This window comes from Symphalangus syndactylus, chromosome 24, assembly GCF_028878055.3.
Source record: "Symphalangus syndactylus isolate Jambi chromosome 24, NHGRI_mSymSyn1-v2.1_pri, whole genome shotgun sequence".
NCBI classification, from domain to species: Eukaryota; Metazoa; Chordata; class Mammalia; order Primates; family Hylobatidae; genus Symphalangus; species Symphalangus syndactylus.
Window position 1 is genome coordinate 35,401,996 of NC_072446.2, and position 16,908 is coordinate 35,418,903.

Sequence of the window (16,908 nt, forward strand, 5' to 3'; positions counted from 1 at the left end):
AATAATCACTGGTGATAAAAAGAATGAATAACAGACACCAACAATTAACACAGGGCTGCTGGGTGTCATGAATTTGCTCAGTGAGTACTCATAGCCACACCATGAAGGTAAGTATTACTGTTTTCTGGTTTTACAGATGAGGAACTGAGGCACAAGGAGGTTAAATAATTTGTGTCAGCTCAAACAGCTGTTAAGAGGCAGAGCCAGGGTCTGGGGTCTGGCTCAAGAGAATAAACCCCTATCCCTGTCACTGTCCTGCTGCCAGGCGTCTAGGGCCTAAGAGCAGGGCTGGCTGAAGGACCTGTTGTGGTTCTTGCTGGCCACCCAGTGTCTGATCATCCCTGGCCTAATGAATGGGTACTTGCTCAACTCTCAAGTTCTTTCTCTCTCATTGCAGGTACTGGTACAAAAGGAGCACCCGCATTCTCTGTCCAGTCCCGTGCGCCAGGAGGTCTTTGTCACCATCGCTGATCTCAGGTGATGCCCACATGCCCCTTACATGGACATCCTGGTTCCTCTCAGGGCCAATGCCAGGTCCAACTGACATGACTCTTTTTTTTTTTTTTTTTTTTTTTTTGGAATGGAGTCTTGCTGTGTCCCCCAGGCTGGAGTACAGTGGCACGATCTTGACTCATTGCAACCTCTGCCCCCTGGGTTCAAGCAATTCTCCTGCCTCACTCAGCTTCCTGAGTAGCTGGGATTACAGGCGTGCACTACCATGCCTGGCTAATTTTTGTATCTTTAGTAGAGACGGGGTTTCGCCATGTTGGCCAGGCTCGTCTCAAATTCCTGACCTCAAGTGATCCACCCGCCTTGGCCTCCAAAAGTGCTGGGATTACAGGCGTTAGCCACTGTGCCATGATCCATATTTTTAACTTTTGAAAACTGTTTATATAGAAAAGAGGAAGAGGAAGCCAAATCCGTGTTTTTGAGTGAGCACTTTGATTTCATATATGCTACTATCCATATCTGAAAGACTTTATTGGAATCTCTTTGGAGTTCACTTTTGTCCAAAGTATATTTGGCAGGAAGTTACTCCCATATATGTCTCATGACATTAGAGTTCCGACTTCTAAGAAATTTGGAAGGGCTGCCTGTTGTTTACCTCTCAGAGATTTATATTGTAGTGATTAAGCTGATCAAAGGCCCTGAGAAGTCTTGTGGTTAAAAAGTTTTTTAACTAGATTCAACCCATGATTCCCCAAATGAACATTCAGCAGAATATGCTTTGGAAAATTGTGGCTTACCACGTTAGACTGTAGCAAGCTTCCCTCTGTGGCTGAACTGAAGGGAAGCCTGGAAGGATATTACTCCAGTAACTTCTTGGGGGAAAACTCTTCCTCTAACCTTTTGTGTGATTTATCTGAACAGACTGACAAGCTATGCCATTTCCCTCTCACATCAGAACAGTACACTAGCCTGTCTACCCTTTCCTTTTTAGTTGATCTCTGCTTATCAATATCAAATCAAACCATCTTCCCAGCTTGCTCTTCCAAAACTGTCTTTTCTTAGTTACCAAGATGTCCATTTGCTGTTTGGCTCTGAAGATCGAGCTGAGTTGTTCAGTCTTATCATCAAGAGTATAATCACTCTGCCGTCTGTAAGGACCCTTACCCAGATACAGGAAATCATGCCCAATGGGACCTGCAACACAGAGGTAACTCATGCTTTGCTTTAGTAACTTTCCATCCACAGGGTCAGCTGATCTTGGCCTTCAGAGAGTGCATTTGATTTTTTGAAAGTAGCCAAAAACCATAAGCCAAGTCTGGTAAATAAAATAGGTGGTTAAATTAGAAGATAGCTTCTTTCAACCCTTCATTTTGTCTTCTTTCCTTTTCCCTTTATTCTTTCCTTCCTTTTGGCTTTAAAATAAGGTGGGTGCACTTGCTTGTATGCTTAACGTTTATTTAAGCACACAATATGCCATATGTCATCATATGCCAAAAATGATGATAGTAGGAATACAGCAGTCCAGTCCCACTCACAGAGCTTACATTCTAGTGCAGAGAGACAAAATTGTTGATACATAAATGTAATATGTCAGCTGATAATAAGTGTTATGAAAATGTAAAGCAGGGAAAGAGCAGGATAAAGAGCCCTGTGGTTGGGAGGCACATGGGTGGTCAGGCAAAGCCTTCATGATGGGGTGATAATTGAAAGAAAAGAAGTGGCCGGGCGCGGTGGCTCAAGCCTGTAATCCCAGCACTTTGGGAGGCCGAGGCGGGCGGATCACGAGGTCAGGAGATCGAGACCACGGTGAAACCCCGTCTCTACTAAAAATACAAAAAATTAGCCGGGCGCAGTGGCGGGCGCCTGTAGTCCCAGCTACTCAGGAGGCTGAGGCAGGAGAATGGCGTGAACCTGGGAGGCGGAGCTTGCAGTGAGCCGAGATCGCGCCACTGCACTCCAGCCTGGGCGACAGAGCGAGACTCTGTCTCAAAAAAAAAAAAAAAAAAAAGAAAGAAAAAGAAAGAAAAGAAGTGTGGGTATGTCTGGAGATAAAGCTTTCAAGCAGAGGGAAGGGTACGTGCAGGCCTTGATCTCTTCTTCAGTGGGGAATAAGCTTGTTGGTAAAGCAGTTACCCAAGAGGACTTTATTCCCCTCTGTTTGAAGATATCAGAAAGAGTCACAAGCCAACTTTGAAGAATCTTGATGACCCTTAAGCAGTTCCCCAGATGTAGTGAGACTCAGTCAGCTGTGATCCCTCAAATGCCGAGGCATCTGTTTGAAATGAAGATGTATTCCTTTTTACCTCATGCCACAAACGATCTACTAGTACCTTTACACTGGTTCTGCAACTTTGAGTAAAGTCTCAGGGTCACATGAAGAGCCTCCAAAGTGTCCCATGCTAGGGGAACTTCACGTGAGGCTGGGGAGCGTCGCTGATCCTGCGCCTTTTCAGTGTCTTTACAGGCAGACGTTTCAGGCGTTCTCTGAGATGCTCCAAAGTTTGGTGGTAAAAGACCCACATTTGGAAAATCTTGACACCATTATTAAGGTAAACAAGATACCAAGGGAAAGTGGGAAATGATTCCTATTAACTGGTGAAAGTGGGAGATGAAAATGTGGAAGGATTCAGTGGTAAGAGGCAACATAGTAAAGAGTATCAGCTATCAACTTTGAGTCAGAGACTTGGGGTCAAATGCTGACTCTGCCATTCATTGGTTACACGTTCTTCCACTAGAAATTCTGCAAGGAATTTGCTCTCTCAGTGTTGCATTTCTTCACGTTTACATGGAGATAATAATTACTGTGAATATTGAATAAATGGCCTTCAATAAATTGTTTGTTTATTTATTTTCAGAGACAGGGTCTTGCTGTGTTGCCCAGGCTGGAGTGAAGTGGCACCATTATAGCTCCCTGCAGCCTCGAATTCTTGGCCTCAAGTTATCCTCCCATCTCAGCCTCCCAAAGTGCTGGGATCATAGGCATGAGCTACTGCACCCAGTCACAATAAATTGTTTAAATGATTGCTATAATTATTCCTTAAATTATTATCCCTGGGGGCAGGGCACAGTGTTTCACGCCTGTAATCCCAGCACTTTCAGAGGCCAAGGCAGGTGGATCATTTGAGGCCAGGAGTTCGAGACCAGCCTCACCAACATGGCGAAACCCTGACTCTTCTAAAAAATAAATAAATAAATACAAAAATTAGCCAGGCATGGTGGTACACACCTGTAATCCCAGCTACTCAGGAAGCTGAGGCATGAGAATCACTTGAACCCAGGAGGAGGAGGTTGCAGTGAGCAGAGATCGCACCACTGCACTCCAGCCTGTGTGACAGAGAGAGACTGTTTCAAAAAATATATATATATATACATATATATATATTATTCCTTACTAGTATAGAAGGATTTTATTCAGTGATGAGGGAAGGGTCAGCCTCAAGAGTTAATAAGGCCAGGCACAGTGGCTCATGCGTGTAATCCCAGCACTTTGGGAGGCCAAGGCGAGCAAATCAATCATTTGAGGTCAGGAGTTCGAGACCAGCCTAGATAACACGGTGAAAACCTGTCCCTACTAAAAATGCAAAATTAGCCAGGCGTGGTGGCGCATGCCTGTAATCCCAGCTACTCGGGAGGCTAAGGCAGGAGAATTGCTTGAACCCAGGGGGCGGAGGTTGCAGTGAGCCAAGATTGCGCCACTGTACTCCAGCCTAGGCGATAGAGTGAGACTTCTTCTGAAAAACAAAACAACAAAAAAAGAGTAAATAAGCAGCTTCCTACTGGATGGTACTCAAAGGTTGTAATGACCTGCACCTGTTCCTGTATATGCTGTTCCATTACTAGAGATTGATTCATTGGAATTCGTTCACTGCATTCAGGTATCTTGCTCTCCTACCCTTTTTTATTGTTGTTATTTTATTTTTATTTTTCTTACCCTTTTTTTAAGATGCAAATATCCCAGAAAGGGATAACGCTTTAAGCTATTATTAATCGTTTGCACCCAAATGATGCATTTATTGTTGTCCTAACTGACAAGCAAGGCACAAAAACCTAGGCAGTCAAGTGGTTTCGCTGCTACAGGGGCTTATTTTCTAGCTTATTTTCTTAAATGCTCTGATGGGCATTTATTCTTGGCCTAACTGACCTTAATACTATTTCTCATTCCTCTTCTATTTGTACATTAGCATACCAGCCAGATTGGGTTTCTCCTCTTTATCCAGTTGTACTTTGTACTTTCCTGCCTTGGCAGCTTAATTCAGGCCTTTCTTTTTTTCTTTTTTTTGAGACAGGATCTCGCTCTGTCACTTAGGCTGGAGTATAGTGGCACGATTTCAGCTCACTGCAGTCTCTGCCTCCCGGGCTCAAGCAGTCGTCCCACCTCAGCCTCCCGAGCGGCTGGGACTACAGGCGCATGCCACCATGCCCAGCTAATTTTTGTAATTTTTTGTAAAGATGGGGTTTCACCATGTTGCCCAGGCTGGTCTCCAACTCCTGGGCTCAAGCAGTCTGTATAATCCCTCCTGCAGTGCTGGGATTACAGGCATGAGCAACCACACCTGGCTGTCCTCGGAGTTAAACTTTAATATTAGTAGGATGTTGTTAACTTTATTTCTTTCCAAAGCAGATTTGAAAGGGCTAAAAACATTCAGAAGTACAGAATAATTAATTGAAGAATTGGGCTGAAGAGAAAATAAGTCTAGAAAATAAGCTCTGGCCAGGCACAGTGGCTCACGCTTGTAATCCCAGCACTTTGGGAGGCCAAGGCAGGCAGATCACCTGAGATCAGGAGTTCGAGATCAGCCTGGCCAACATGGTGAAACCCCATCTCTACAAAAATATAGAAATTAGCCGGGCGTGGTGGCGAGTGCCTGTATTCTCAGCTACTCGAGAGGCTGAGGCAAGAGAATCACTTGAATTCGGGAGGTGGAGGTTGCAGTGAGCCGGGATCACACCATTGCACTCCAGCCTGGGCAACAGAGCGAGACTCCATCTCAAAAAAAGAAAGAAAAGAAGCTCCTAATCTCCTATATAACAACCAAACCACCCACCACCCATGTCTTTGTGCCTTGCTTGTCATTCCACCACTTTTATTTCCAACCCGAGCTATAATAGCATTTAGCAAAGTATTTTGAGATCTGGTAGCAACATGGAACTTGTCACTCCACATTTCTTTCTAAACACAATAAGGATGGTATCCCAAATCTTCCTGATAAGCCATTTAGCCTCCCTTTATTTCTCACAGCACTTGGACCCCTGGTTACAGTCAGTCAAAGACCATGAGCGGGAATGGGCCATGGCCGGCATGGCTCAAGTTCTGAAGTGCCTATCCAAACATCTCGACTTGAAGGTGAGCAGCCCTTCAGTTGCAGAGGAGGAAAGATCCAAAGCCATTCCCTCACTGCCTATTTCCCCTCCTCTTTATAACTCCCCAGACTGGTTCTGTGTCCCCTTCGTGCTCATGTACTATCATAGCACTTAGCATTGTCTTCATATCTGCTCTTCTCCTGAGCAGCTTGGGGCCAGTTGCTGTGTTGATTAATCTTTGCATCTCCATTGCTTAACACAACAGCTGGAACATAATGATATGGTAACTAGAACCTGAAAATACCTGAGGCCCATGGTGGCCTAGTCTCTGTATAGTATTATATTTGAGTATGGCAGGCAAATTTAAATAAATCAACTTCAATATCTCCCAGCAACTCAAAGAGAATAGTACTATGGCATCTCTTCAGATCCTCACATTTTTCTTTCTCTCTCTCACTTCTCAGTTCTGAATCATCTCCCCTATGACATCTCATTATTCTTATGAGCATTATTCAAGGCAGGGTCTTGATCCGTCACTCAGGCTGGAGTGCAGTGGGGCCATCATAGCTCACTGCAGCCTTGAACTCCTGGCCTCAAGCAATCTTCCTGCCTCAGCCTTCCAAGTAGCTGGGACTACAGTCACACGCCACCACGCCTGGCTAATTTTTTAAATTTTTTGTAGGCCTGGCACAGTGGCTCATACCTGTAATCCCAGCACTTTGGGAGGCCAAGGCAGGCGGATCACGAGTTCAGGAGATCGAGATCATCCTGGCTAACATGGTGAAACCCCATCTCTACTAAAAATACAAAAACAATTTGCCAGGCATGGTGGCGGGTGCCTATAGTCCCAGCTACTCGGGAGGCTGAGGCAGGAGAATGGTGTGAACGTGGGAGGTGGAACTTGCAGTGAGCCGAGATCACGCCACTGCATTCCAGCCTCCGTCTCAAAAAAATAAGACTCCATCTCAAAAAAAAAAAATTTTTTTGTAGAGACGGGTCTCACTTTGTTGCCCAGGCTGGGGAATGAACTCCTGGCTTCAAGTAATCCTCCTGCTTCAGCCTCCCAAAGCACTGGGATTACAGGCATGAGCCACTGCACCCAGCGTTATCTCTTTTAAAAAAATCTTCTCCTTGAATTGCTTGAACCCAGGAGGCAGAGGTTGCAGTGAGCCAAGATCATGCCACGGCACTCCAGCCTGGGCAACAAAGAGCGAAACTCCATCTAAAAAAAAAAAAAAATCTCCTTTATTTTTCACTCACTCACTCACTTCTTGGTTGAGAATCCTCTCCATAACTCCTAACAAGAATTCCTCAAAACTTAGTTCCTCCTTCCTGGGTCTACTCCTTTTTCCACCTGATAATCTCTTTGCCCTTCCCTGAGCAGGTTTTCTAGCCATTGGAGCATCTCCTGTCCCCATCCATCATTTCTCCAACCTGCATAATAAGGCCTGGGAATTGGAAGAGAGATTGGTAGGGTGGGAATGCTAGGTCCTTATACCAAAATTTTCCTCAGATAATTTGTTTTTCTTTTCTTTTCTTTTCTTTCTTTTTTACTTTTCTTTTCCTGCCCAAAGCACAAGAGGGAAAATATTTTTTTTGTTCCTGATACAGATGTTCTAACAGTCATGTTTAAAAGGACTGCATTCCAGGCAGTCCTTTATTTCTCACATTGAAACGATATCCAAACTTATTAAAAGTTAGGTGCAGCCCCTCCAACTATGCTACTTCCTTTTTTCTCTTTAGTGAATAAAAGCAAGTAACTTCTGGCCATCACTGACTACCCTATTATTCTATACCAGCAATGCATTGTTGTTCCTTCCACAACCCTTGACCTCTAATTTTGGCAACAGATTAAAGAAGAGAGTTTCAGATGATTCCCTCCTATACATTAATCTCTCTCCAGGTCCTGGAGATCTTCCTTAGCGTATTTTTTTCCTAAAGAGAGTTGCAAATATGGGCCCGGGAAGGGTGGCTCACGCCTGTAATCCCAGCACTTTAGGAGGCCGAGGCGGGTGGATCACTTGAGCTCAGGAGTTCGAGACCAGCCTGGTCAACATGGTGAAACCCCATCTCTATTAAAAATACAAAAATTAGCCAGGCGTGGTGGCGGGCACCTGTAATCCCAGCTATCCAGGAGGCTGAGGCAGGAGAATCGCTTGAAGCTGGGAGGCAGAGGCTGCAGGGAGCCGAGATCACACCACTGCACTCCAGCCTGGGCTACAGAGCAAGACTCCATCTCAAAAAAAAAAAGAGAGAGAGAGAGAGTTGCAAAATATGAGAGTGGTTAACCTGGGTGCCACTGGGATCTCTGAATGTCCACAAGCTGTATGCAGAATGTGCAGTATGTGGTGTGGTGCAGTCTTCTGGATTTTCCTTTTTTTTTTTTTTTGAGCCAGGATCTCATTCTGTCACCCAGGCTGGAGTGCAGTGGCATGATCATGGCTCACTGTAGCCTTAACCTCCCAGGCCCAAGCAATCCTCTTGCCTCAGCCTCCCTAGTAGCTGGGACTGCAGGCACACACCACCACGCCTGGCTAATTTTTATTTATTTATTTATTTTTGATAGAGATGGGGTTTCACCATGTTGCCCTGGCTGGTCTCAAATTCCCGGGCTCAAGTGGTCCTCCTTCCTTGGCTTTCCAAAGTGCTGGGATTACAGACGTGAGCCACCACGCCCGTCCTCTTCTGGATTTTTCTGAGGAAGGTCCATAGTTTTTTTTAAAATCAATTTTATTGAGGTATAATTTGTATACAATGAATTTATCCAATTTAAGTATACAGTTCAATGAGTTTTGACAGATATGTATTATCTGGGTCTCTAACTTTTTTAATATTCTCAAAGAAATCTAAAGAATACAGAATAAAAAAGGAAATGTTAAAGAAGCATTTAGTAATCAAACTAGGAGCATAATTCTTCAGTGGCCTTTTTTGTCTTGATAAAGTTTGGGGGTTCTTAATATTATGATTATAAAACTTAGGGCTGGGCGCGGTGGCTCACGCCTGTAATCCCAGCACTTTGGGAGGCCGAGGCGGGCGGATCACAAGGTCAGGAGATGGAGACCATCCTGGCTAACACGGTGAAACCCCGTCTCTAATAAAAATACAAAAAATTAGCCGGGCGTGGTGATGGGCGCCTGTAGTCCCAGCTACTCGGGACGCTGAGGCAGGAGAATGGCGTGAACCCGGGAGGCAGAGCTTGCAGTGAGCTGAGATCACGCAACTGCACTCCAGCCTAGGCAACAGAGCGAGACTCCATCTCAAAAAAAAACAAAAACAAAAACAAAAACTTATTAACTGTTTGTCATTCAGTGACAGGTGCAGGCCACCACACCTGGCTAATTTTTGTAGTTTTAGTAGAGACGAAGTTTCTCCATGTTGGCTAGGCTGATCTCGAATCCCTGGCCTCAAGTGATCTGCCTGCCTCGGCCTCCCAAAGTGCTGGGATTACAGGCAGAGCCACCGCGCCTGGCACCTTCCAAGTTCTTTTTTGTGCATGAGTGTGTTGGGGTGGGGGCTTCCACTTCCAATTTGTTCTCTACATATAGCCAGAGTCATCCTCTTCAGAGCCATGTCATTCTTGCTTTTGTTTTGTTTCTTTCTTTTCGCCCCTGTGTTTTCTTTATTTTTCTTCATTTCGTTTTTTTGCCCCATGTCACTTGTTTGATCCAGTGATTTCCAAACTTATCTTAGAATATGGGGTCGTGTCTGATGTAGGTCTGTCTGCCTCTCTACACCTAAGTCCCCTGACTTACCACACGGCAGCCACCTTTACATTCCTTCTTCCCACATAAGGCTCATCTTGCCTCATGGCCTTTGCACTTGCTGCCTTCTCTGCTTGGAATGACCTTCCCTAGCTCTGCACAGAGCCAGCCCCTCCTGGTTCTATAGCACTGTGTTCAGATGTCTCGACCTCAAAAGGGCCTCTTCTCACCACAGACAGACCTACGCTTGCCCTCTGTCTGATCACTCTCTCCTTCCTAGGACTGTCTAGAATCAGAGGTTATCTGTCTAGATTCTTTCTTTACTCCTGTGTTATCTGTTTCCCACTAATAGAATGTAAATTCTACCAGTGATTATGCTTGTCTTTTTTTTTTTATATATATGTGAGACAGGGTCTTGCTCTGTCATCCAAATTGGAGTACAGTAGCGCAATCACAGCTCACTGCAGCCTCAACCTCCTGGCCTTAAGCAATGCTCCTGCCTTAGCCTCCTGAGTAGCTGGGACTACAGGCATGTGCCACCATGCCTGGTTAATTTTTTTATTTTTTATACAGATGGAAGTCTCACTATATTGCCCAAGGTGGTCCAAACTCTTGGGCTCAAACAATCCTCCCACCTCTGCCTCCCAAAATGCTGGGATTACAGACATGAGCCACTGTGCCTTGCAATTATACTTCTCTTGTTCACCACAGTAGCCCCAGTGCCTGCCTAGCACAGAATCTGCCATGTGGTTGATGCTCAATTCAATATTGATTGAGTAAATGTAAGTCAACCCATGTCCCTTCTCTGCTCAAGACCCTCCGATGGCCAAAATCCTCACAATGTTCTACAGGTTGCGACGCCTTCTGGCCCATTCTTCATCTACTTCCTATTTCTTTCCCTCTCGTTAACATTGCTCCAGCCAACCTAACCTAGTTATAGTTCATCAGAAACACCAAACACTCCCATCTCAGTCCTTGGCACTTGCCATACTCTCTGCCCAGAATACTCTTCTCCCAGGTATCAATCTCTCATTTCAACATTAGTGAGGCCTTCCCTGACCATCCTAAAATAACAATTCTTATCCCTTTCCCCTGAATTTTTGTTAATCATGACATTTATCATCATTTGATACATAATACATTTTACATATTTATTTTGTTTACTTTGTTTCCCCAACTAGATCATCACCTCCACAAGCAGGGATATTCTCTTTTGTTCACTGCTTACATCCCCAGTGCCAGTCATAGTTCCTGGCACATAACTGACACTGTATTTATTGGTTGATTGAATGAATGACGGTTTTATCAGTGTATTAAAGATGTTATACAGCTTTGTGTGTTGCTGTGTTTACTGTAAATAGGTTGTAAAGGCTATTCACAACATTTCTGTGTCTTATTTCTGTAGAGCCACAGAAGAAATTTCTTTCCGTCTCAACCCTAGGAAAAGCTGTGCTTCCTCTGCGTGGCTAGTTGCTTCTTAAGGACAGCGTGAATCATGTTATATGGATCATTGTGTGTACCTCTACATTAGCCATGAGAGAGTTCAGAGCCTTGCTCCATGGCCTGCCTCAAGCAAATGATGATTATGCATTCTGCATGCCAACCAAATTCTTAACTTCATTTATCTTTTCTACCTTAATGTTTTATTCTTATTATTTTTAATTTTTTAATTTTTATTTTATTTTTTTTTTGAGACGGAGTCTCATTCTGTTGCCCCGGCTGGAGTGCAGGGGTGCAGTCTCGGCTGACTGCAACCTCCGCCTACCAGGTTCAAGCAATTCTCCTGCCTCAGCCTCCCGAGTAGCTGGGATTAGAGGCATGCGCCACCATGCCAAGCTAATTTTTCTGCGTTTTTAGTAGAGACGGGGTTTCACCATGTTGGCCAGGCTGGTTTTGAACTCCTGACTGCAAATGATATGTCCGCCTTGGCCTCCCAAAGTGCTGGGGTTATAGGCATGAACCACCATGCCCAGCCAATTTTTTTTTTTTTTTTTTTTTTTGAGACAGAGTTTCGCTCTTGTTGCCCAGGCTGGAGTGCAATGGCGCAATCTCGGCTCACTACAACCTCTGCTTCCCGGGTTCAAGTGATTCTCCTGCCTCAGCCTGCCGAGTAGCTGGGATTACAGGCATGTGCCACCATGCCCGGCTAATTTTGTATTTTTAGTAGAGACGGGATTTCTCCATATTGGTCAGGCCGGTCTCGAACTCCCAAACTCAGGTGATCCGCCCGCCTCAGCCTCCCAAAGTGCTGGGATTACAGGCATGAGCCACGGCACCTGGCCCAATTTTTTAATTTATCCAGTTTTCTCCAGTATTTATTTAAACTTATATTTCTTTTTCTGGTATGATTTTTCCAGCTACATTACATGGATTTTTTTTCCATAATCAAGCAGGATATTAAAAAATGAATTTTATAAATAGAATTAACTGCTATATCTCAACTTTGCATTCGGCTTTTTATTTTTACTTTTTGTTTTGTGTATGTATGTATGTATGTATGTATGTATTTATTTTGAGATGGAGTCTCACTCTTGTTGCCCAGGCTGGAGTGCAGTGGCAAGATCTCGGCTTACTACAACCTGTGCCTCCCAGGTTCAAGCGATTCTCCTTCCTCAGCCTCCTGAGTAGCTGGGATTACAGGTGCCCGCCACCACGCCTGGCTGATTTTTGTACTTTTAGTAGAGATGGGATTTCACCATGTTGGCCAGGCAGACTGGTCTCAAATCCCTGACCTCAGGTGATCTGCCTGCCTCGGCCTCCCAAAGTGCTGGGATTACTGGCATGAGCCACAGCGCCCGGCCGCATTCAGCTTTTTTACTTAGCAGAATAGCACATTATAAATTCCTTAGATACTTGATTTTTAATGGTTGTATTCATAGACTGGCTATAGGATAATTCCCTTTACTATTGTCATGCAATTATTTCCAAAGTGTGGTCTTTAGACCACCGCTGGGTCTATACCCCAAAGAAAGGAAACCAGTAACTGGCCAGGTGCGGTGGCTCACGCCTGTAATCCCAGCACTTTGGGAGGCCGAGGCGGGCGGATCACGAGGTCAGGAGATCGAGACCATCCTGGCTAACACAGTGAAACCCCGTCTCTACTAAAAATACAAAAAAAATTAGCCGGGCAAGGTGGCAGGCGCCTGTAGTCCCAACTATTCGGGAGGCTGAGTCAGGAGAATGGCGTGAACCCCGGGGGGCGGAGCCTGCAGTGAGCCGAGATCGCGCCACTGCGCTCCAGCCTGGGCGACAGCGAGACTCTGTCTCAAAAAAAAAAAAAAAAAGAAAGGAAACCAGTATATGGGAGTGATATCTGCACTCCCTTGTTTGTTGCAACACTCTTCACAATAGCCAAAGTTTGGAAGCAGCCTAAGTGTCCATCAACAGATGAGTGGATAAAGAAAATGTGGTTCTTATACACAATGAAGTACTATTCAACCATAAAAAGAATGAGATCCTGTCATTTGCAACAACATGGATGGAACTGGAGGTCATTATGCTAAGTGAAATATGCCAGACATAGAAAGACAAACATCACATGTTCTCACATATTGTGGGACCTGAAAATCAAAACAGTTTAGCTCATGGAGATAGAGAGTGGAAGGATGGTTATCAGAGGCTGGGAAGGGTCGTGGCAGAGTTGGGGAGAGGTGGGCATGGTTAATAGGTACCAAAAACATTGTTAGAATGAATAAGACCTAATATTTTATAGCACAACAGGATGACTATTGTGCATTAGTAATTTTTTAAATAATATTAAAATTTTAATACATTTTTATTTAGTAATATTAAATGTACGTTTATTGGCTGGGTGCAGTAGCTCAGGCCTGTAATTTGGGAGGCTGAGGTGGGTGGATCACTTGAGGTCAGGAGTTTGAGACCAGCCTGCCCAACATGGCAAAACCCCATCTCTACTAAAAATACAAAAATCAACTGGGTGCGGTGGCTCACACCTGTAATTCCAGCTACTTGGGAGGCTGAGGCAGGAGAATCACTTGAACCTGGGAGGCGGAGGTTGCAGTGAGCTGAGATCGTGCCATTGCACTTCAGCCTGAGCTAAAAGGTCAAAACTCTGTTTCCAAAAAAAATTTATTAAAATAACTAAAATAATATAATTGGACTGTTTGTAACACAAAGGATAAATGCTTGAGGGGGTGGCTACTCCATTTTATATGATATGATTCCTATGCATTGCATGCCTGTATCAAGACATCTGTATACCCCACAAATACATAGACCTACTGTGTACTCCCAAAAATTAAAAGATAAAAATAAAAACAGTGCTGGAATTAACATCTTTATGCACAAAGCTTTTTCATTTTTCGTATTGTTTACTGAATAGGTTAGAATTTCCCTGTTTCTTGATAACACCATCTACTGGCTATACTGTGTCTACCTGTGTTAAATATGAACCCTACAGAGATTAACAGGCTGATTGTGACCCTTACACTTCCCTTGAGTTGAGAGTAGAATTGGGATTACTTCTCAACTCAAATCGAAGGCACTAAATGCATGTGTATTCTGATGACATTTTTCTTTTTCTTTCTCAAGCTTCCACTGCGATTCCAAAGACTTGGACACCTAGTGGCTCTGATGGCACTGCTCTGTGGGGACCCACAGGAAAAGGTGGCTGAGGAGGCTGCAGAGGGCATTCACTACCTGCTGCATATCACCCTGAGACTGAAGTGTAAGGCACTGCTGAAGGCCGCGAGGTCCTGAGTGAAGTCTCCAGCACAACATAAGCACCAGCCCTCCTTACACACTCCGTCCCCATGTTCTGGAAAGGCCTTTTACAGTAGTTCATAAAGAGAAAGATACATGGTCCATAGGCAGAGATGAAGCAACACTGACTTAATCATTAGAATCCTAACACTAGATCAGACCCATCATTGTCATCCATCTGCATAGCCAGGGAGTGGCTAAACATGTGGCCCTGTGGACAAACGAGAGTGATTAGTTTGGTCAGAAGTAGGAGTGAGGCTGGGCACAGTGGCTCACTCCTATATTCATAGCATTTTGCCAGGCCAAGCCGAGAGGACTGCGTGGGCCCAGGAGTTCAAGACCAGCCTGGGCAACATGGAAAACCCCTTCTCTACAGAAAATTTTAAAAATTAGCTGGCATGGTGGAGTATGCCTATAATCTCAAGTACTCAGGAGGCGAAGGTGGGAGAATCGCTTGAGCCCAGGAGGTCGAGGCTGCAGGAAAATTAATGTCCTTATGAAGGGAAATTACAGGGGCCATGAGTAAGAATCAAATCTAGTTGCTGGGTTCAGGAAAGGTAATCCAGAGAATAAAGAGCAGTTTGCCACCTAAAGAGGTAAGAAGAGTGTATTAGGCAGAAGGAATGGCTAAGGAAAGGATCCTGGGTAGGCGTGAGCTTGAGGAGTTTGAAAAATAGAGAGAGGGCCAGTGTGGTCAAGGAATGAATCACTGACTTCCATGGTTAGAAGGGACTTTAGAGGATATCTAACCCAGCATTCCCCCAGTGTTTGAATCTCAGTCTACTCCATCCCTACCAAGTACAGTCATGCACCATATAATGACATTTCAGTCAACAACTGATCATGTATGGGTCATGTAAGATTAGAATGGAGGCCGGGCGCGGTGGCTCACGCTTGTAATCCCAGCACTTTGGGAGGCCGAGGCGGGCGGATCACGAGGTCAGGAGATCGAGACCACGGTGAAACCCCGTCTCTACTAAAAATACAAAAAATTAGCCGGGCGGGGTGGCGGGCGCCTGTAGTCCCAGCTACTCGGAGAGGCTGAGGCAGGAGAATGGCGTGAACCTGGGAGGCGGAGCTTGCAGTGAGCCGAGATTGTGCCACTGCACTCTAGCCTGGGCGACAGAGCGAGACTCCGTCTCAAAAAAAAAAAAAAAAAAAAAGAAGATTAGAATGGAGCTGAAATTTTTCTTTTTATTTTATTTTATTTTGAGATGGAGTCTCGCTCTGTCGCCCAGGCTGGAGTGCAGTGGTGTGATCTCAGCTCACTGCAACCTCCACCTCCCAGGTTCAAGCAGTTCTTGTGCCTCAGCCTCCCGAATAGCTGGGATTACAGGCAGCCGCCACCACACTCAGCCAATTTTTGTATTTTTAGTAGAGATGGAGTTTCACCATCTCTACTAAATGTTACTTAATGTTAGCCAGGCTGGTCTCGAACTCCTGATCTCAAGTGATCTGCCCGCCTTGGCATCCCAAAGTGCTAGGATTACAAGTGTGAACCACCACGCCCAGCCTTATTATTTTTTTTTTTTAAGAAAGGAAGTCTCGACTTGGCACAGTGGCTCACACCTGTAATCCCAGCACTTTGGGAGGCCAAGGCGGGTGAATCACGAGGTCAAGAGATCGAGACCATCCTGGCCAACCTGGTGAAACCCTGTCTCTTCTAAAAATACAAAAAGTAGCTGAGTGTGGTAGCACGCCTGTAGTCCCAGCTACTTGGGGAGGCTGAGGCGGGAGAATCGCTTGAACCTGGGAGGCGGAGGTTGCAGTGAGCCAAGATCATACCACTGTACTCCAGCTGGTGACAGAGCAAGACTCCATCTCAAAAAAAAATAAAAAAGAAAAGAAAAAAGAATAAAAAGAAATGAAGTCTCACCATGTTGCCCAGGCTGGTCTCCAACTCCTGAGCTCAAGCAGTCTTCCTACCTCAGCTTCCTAAAGTGCAGGGACTACAGGTGTCTACCACCGTACCCAGCTGAGCTGAAAGTTTTCTATCACCTAGTGACATTGTAGCCATCATAACATTACAGTACAATGCATTACTCATGTTTGTGGTGATACTGGTGTAAACAAACCTACTGCACTGCCAGTCATATAAAAGTATAGCACCGTCCGGGCGCTGTGGCTCACGCCTGTAATCCCAGCACTTTGGGAGGCTGAGGCGGGCGGATCACGAGGTCAGGAGATCAAGACCATCTTGGCTAACACGGTGAAACCCCGTCTCTACTAAAAATACAAAAAATTAGCCGGGCGAGGTGGCAGGCACCTATAATCCCAGCTACTCAGGAGGCTGAGGCAGGAGAATGGCATGAACCCGGGAGGTGGAGCTTGCAGTGAGCCGAGATAGCGCCACTGCAGTTCGGCCTGGGTGAAAGAGCAAGACTCCGTCTCTGAAAAAAAAAAAAAAAAAAAAAGTATAGCACCTACAATTAGGTACAGTATATATCCTTGGTAATGATAATATGTTACTGGTTCATTTAGTTACTATACATTTTATCATTATTTTAGCATGACTCCTTCTACTTACTAAAAAAACAGTTAGCTGTGAAACATCCCCAGGCAGGCCCTTCAGGAGGTATTCCTGAAGAAGGCATTGTTATCATAGGAGATGACAGTTCCATGCGTGTTATTGCCCTGAATACCTTCCAGTGGGGCAGGATGTGGAGATGGAAGACAGTGGTATTGATTATCCTGATCCTGTGCAGGCCTAGGCTAGTGTGTGTTTTTGTCTTGG

The 16,908-nt window shown here is 45.0% G+C and overlaps 1 protein-coding gene across 5 annotated transcripts in view; it reads left to right on the forward strand.

Annotated features, from left to right (window-relative positions):
• MROH8 (maestro heat like repeat family member 8) overlaps positions 1-16,908 on the forward strand; it is a 77,565-nt gene that overhangs the window by 18,837 nt on the left and 41,820 nt on the right. For 3 of the 5 annotated variants that reach the window (XM_055265240.2, XM_055265243.2, XM_055265242.2), the window contains exons 5-9: positions 398-477; positions 1,513-1,657; positions 2,904-2,999; positions 5,690-5,794; positions 14,004-14,139. In XM_055265240.2, coding sequence (XP_055121215.2) covers positions 398-477; positions 1,513-1,657; positions 2,904-2,999; positions 5,690-5,794; positions 14,004-14,139 — 562 coding nt within the window. The remainder of the gene's footprint in view (positions 1-397; positions 478-1,512; positions 1,658-2,903; positions 3,000-5,689; positions 5,795-14,003; positions 14,140-16,908) is intronic. The other 2 variants (XM_055265241.2, XM_055265244.2) reach the window with 2 other exon arrangements.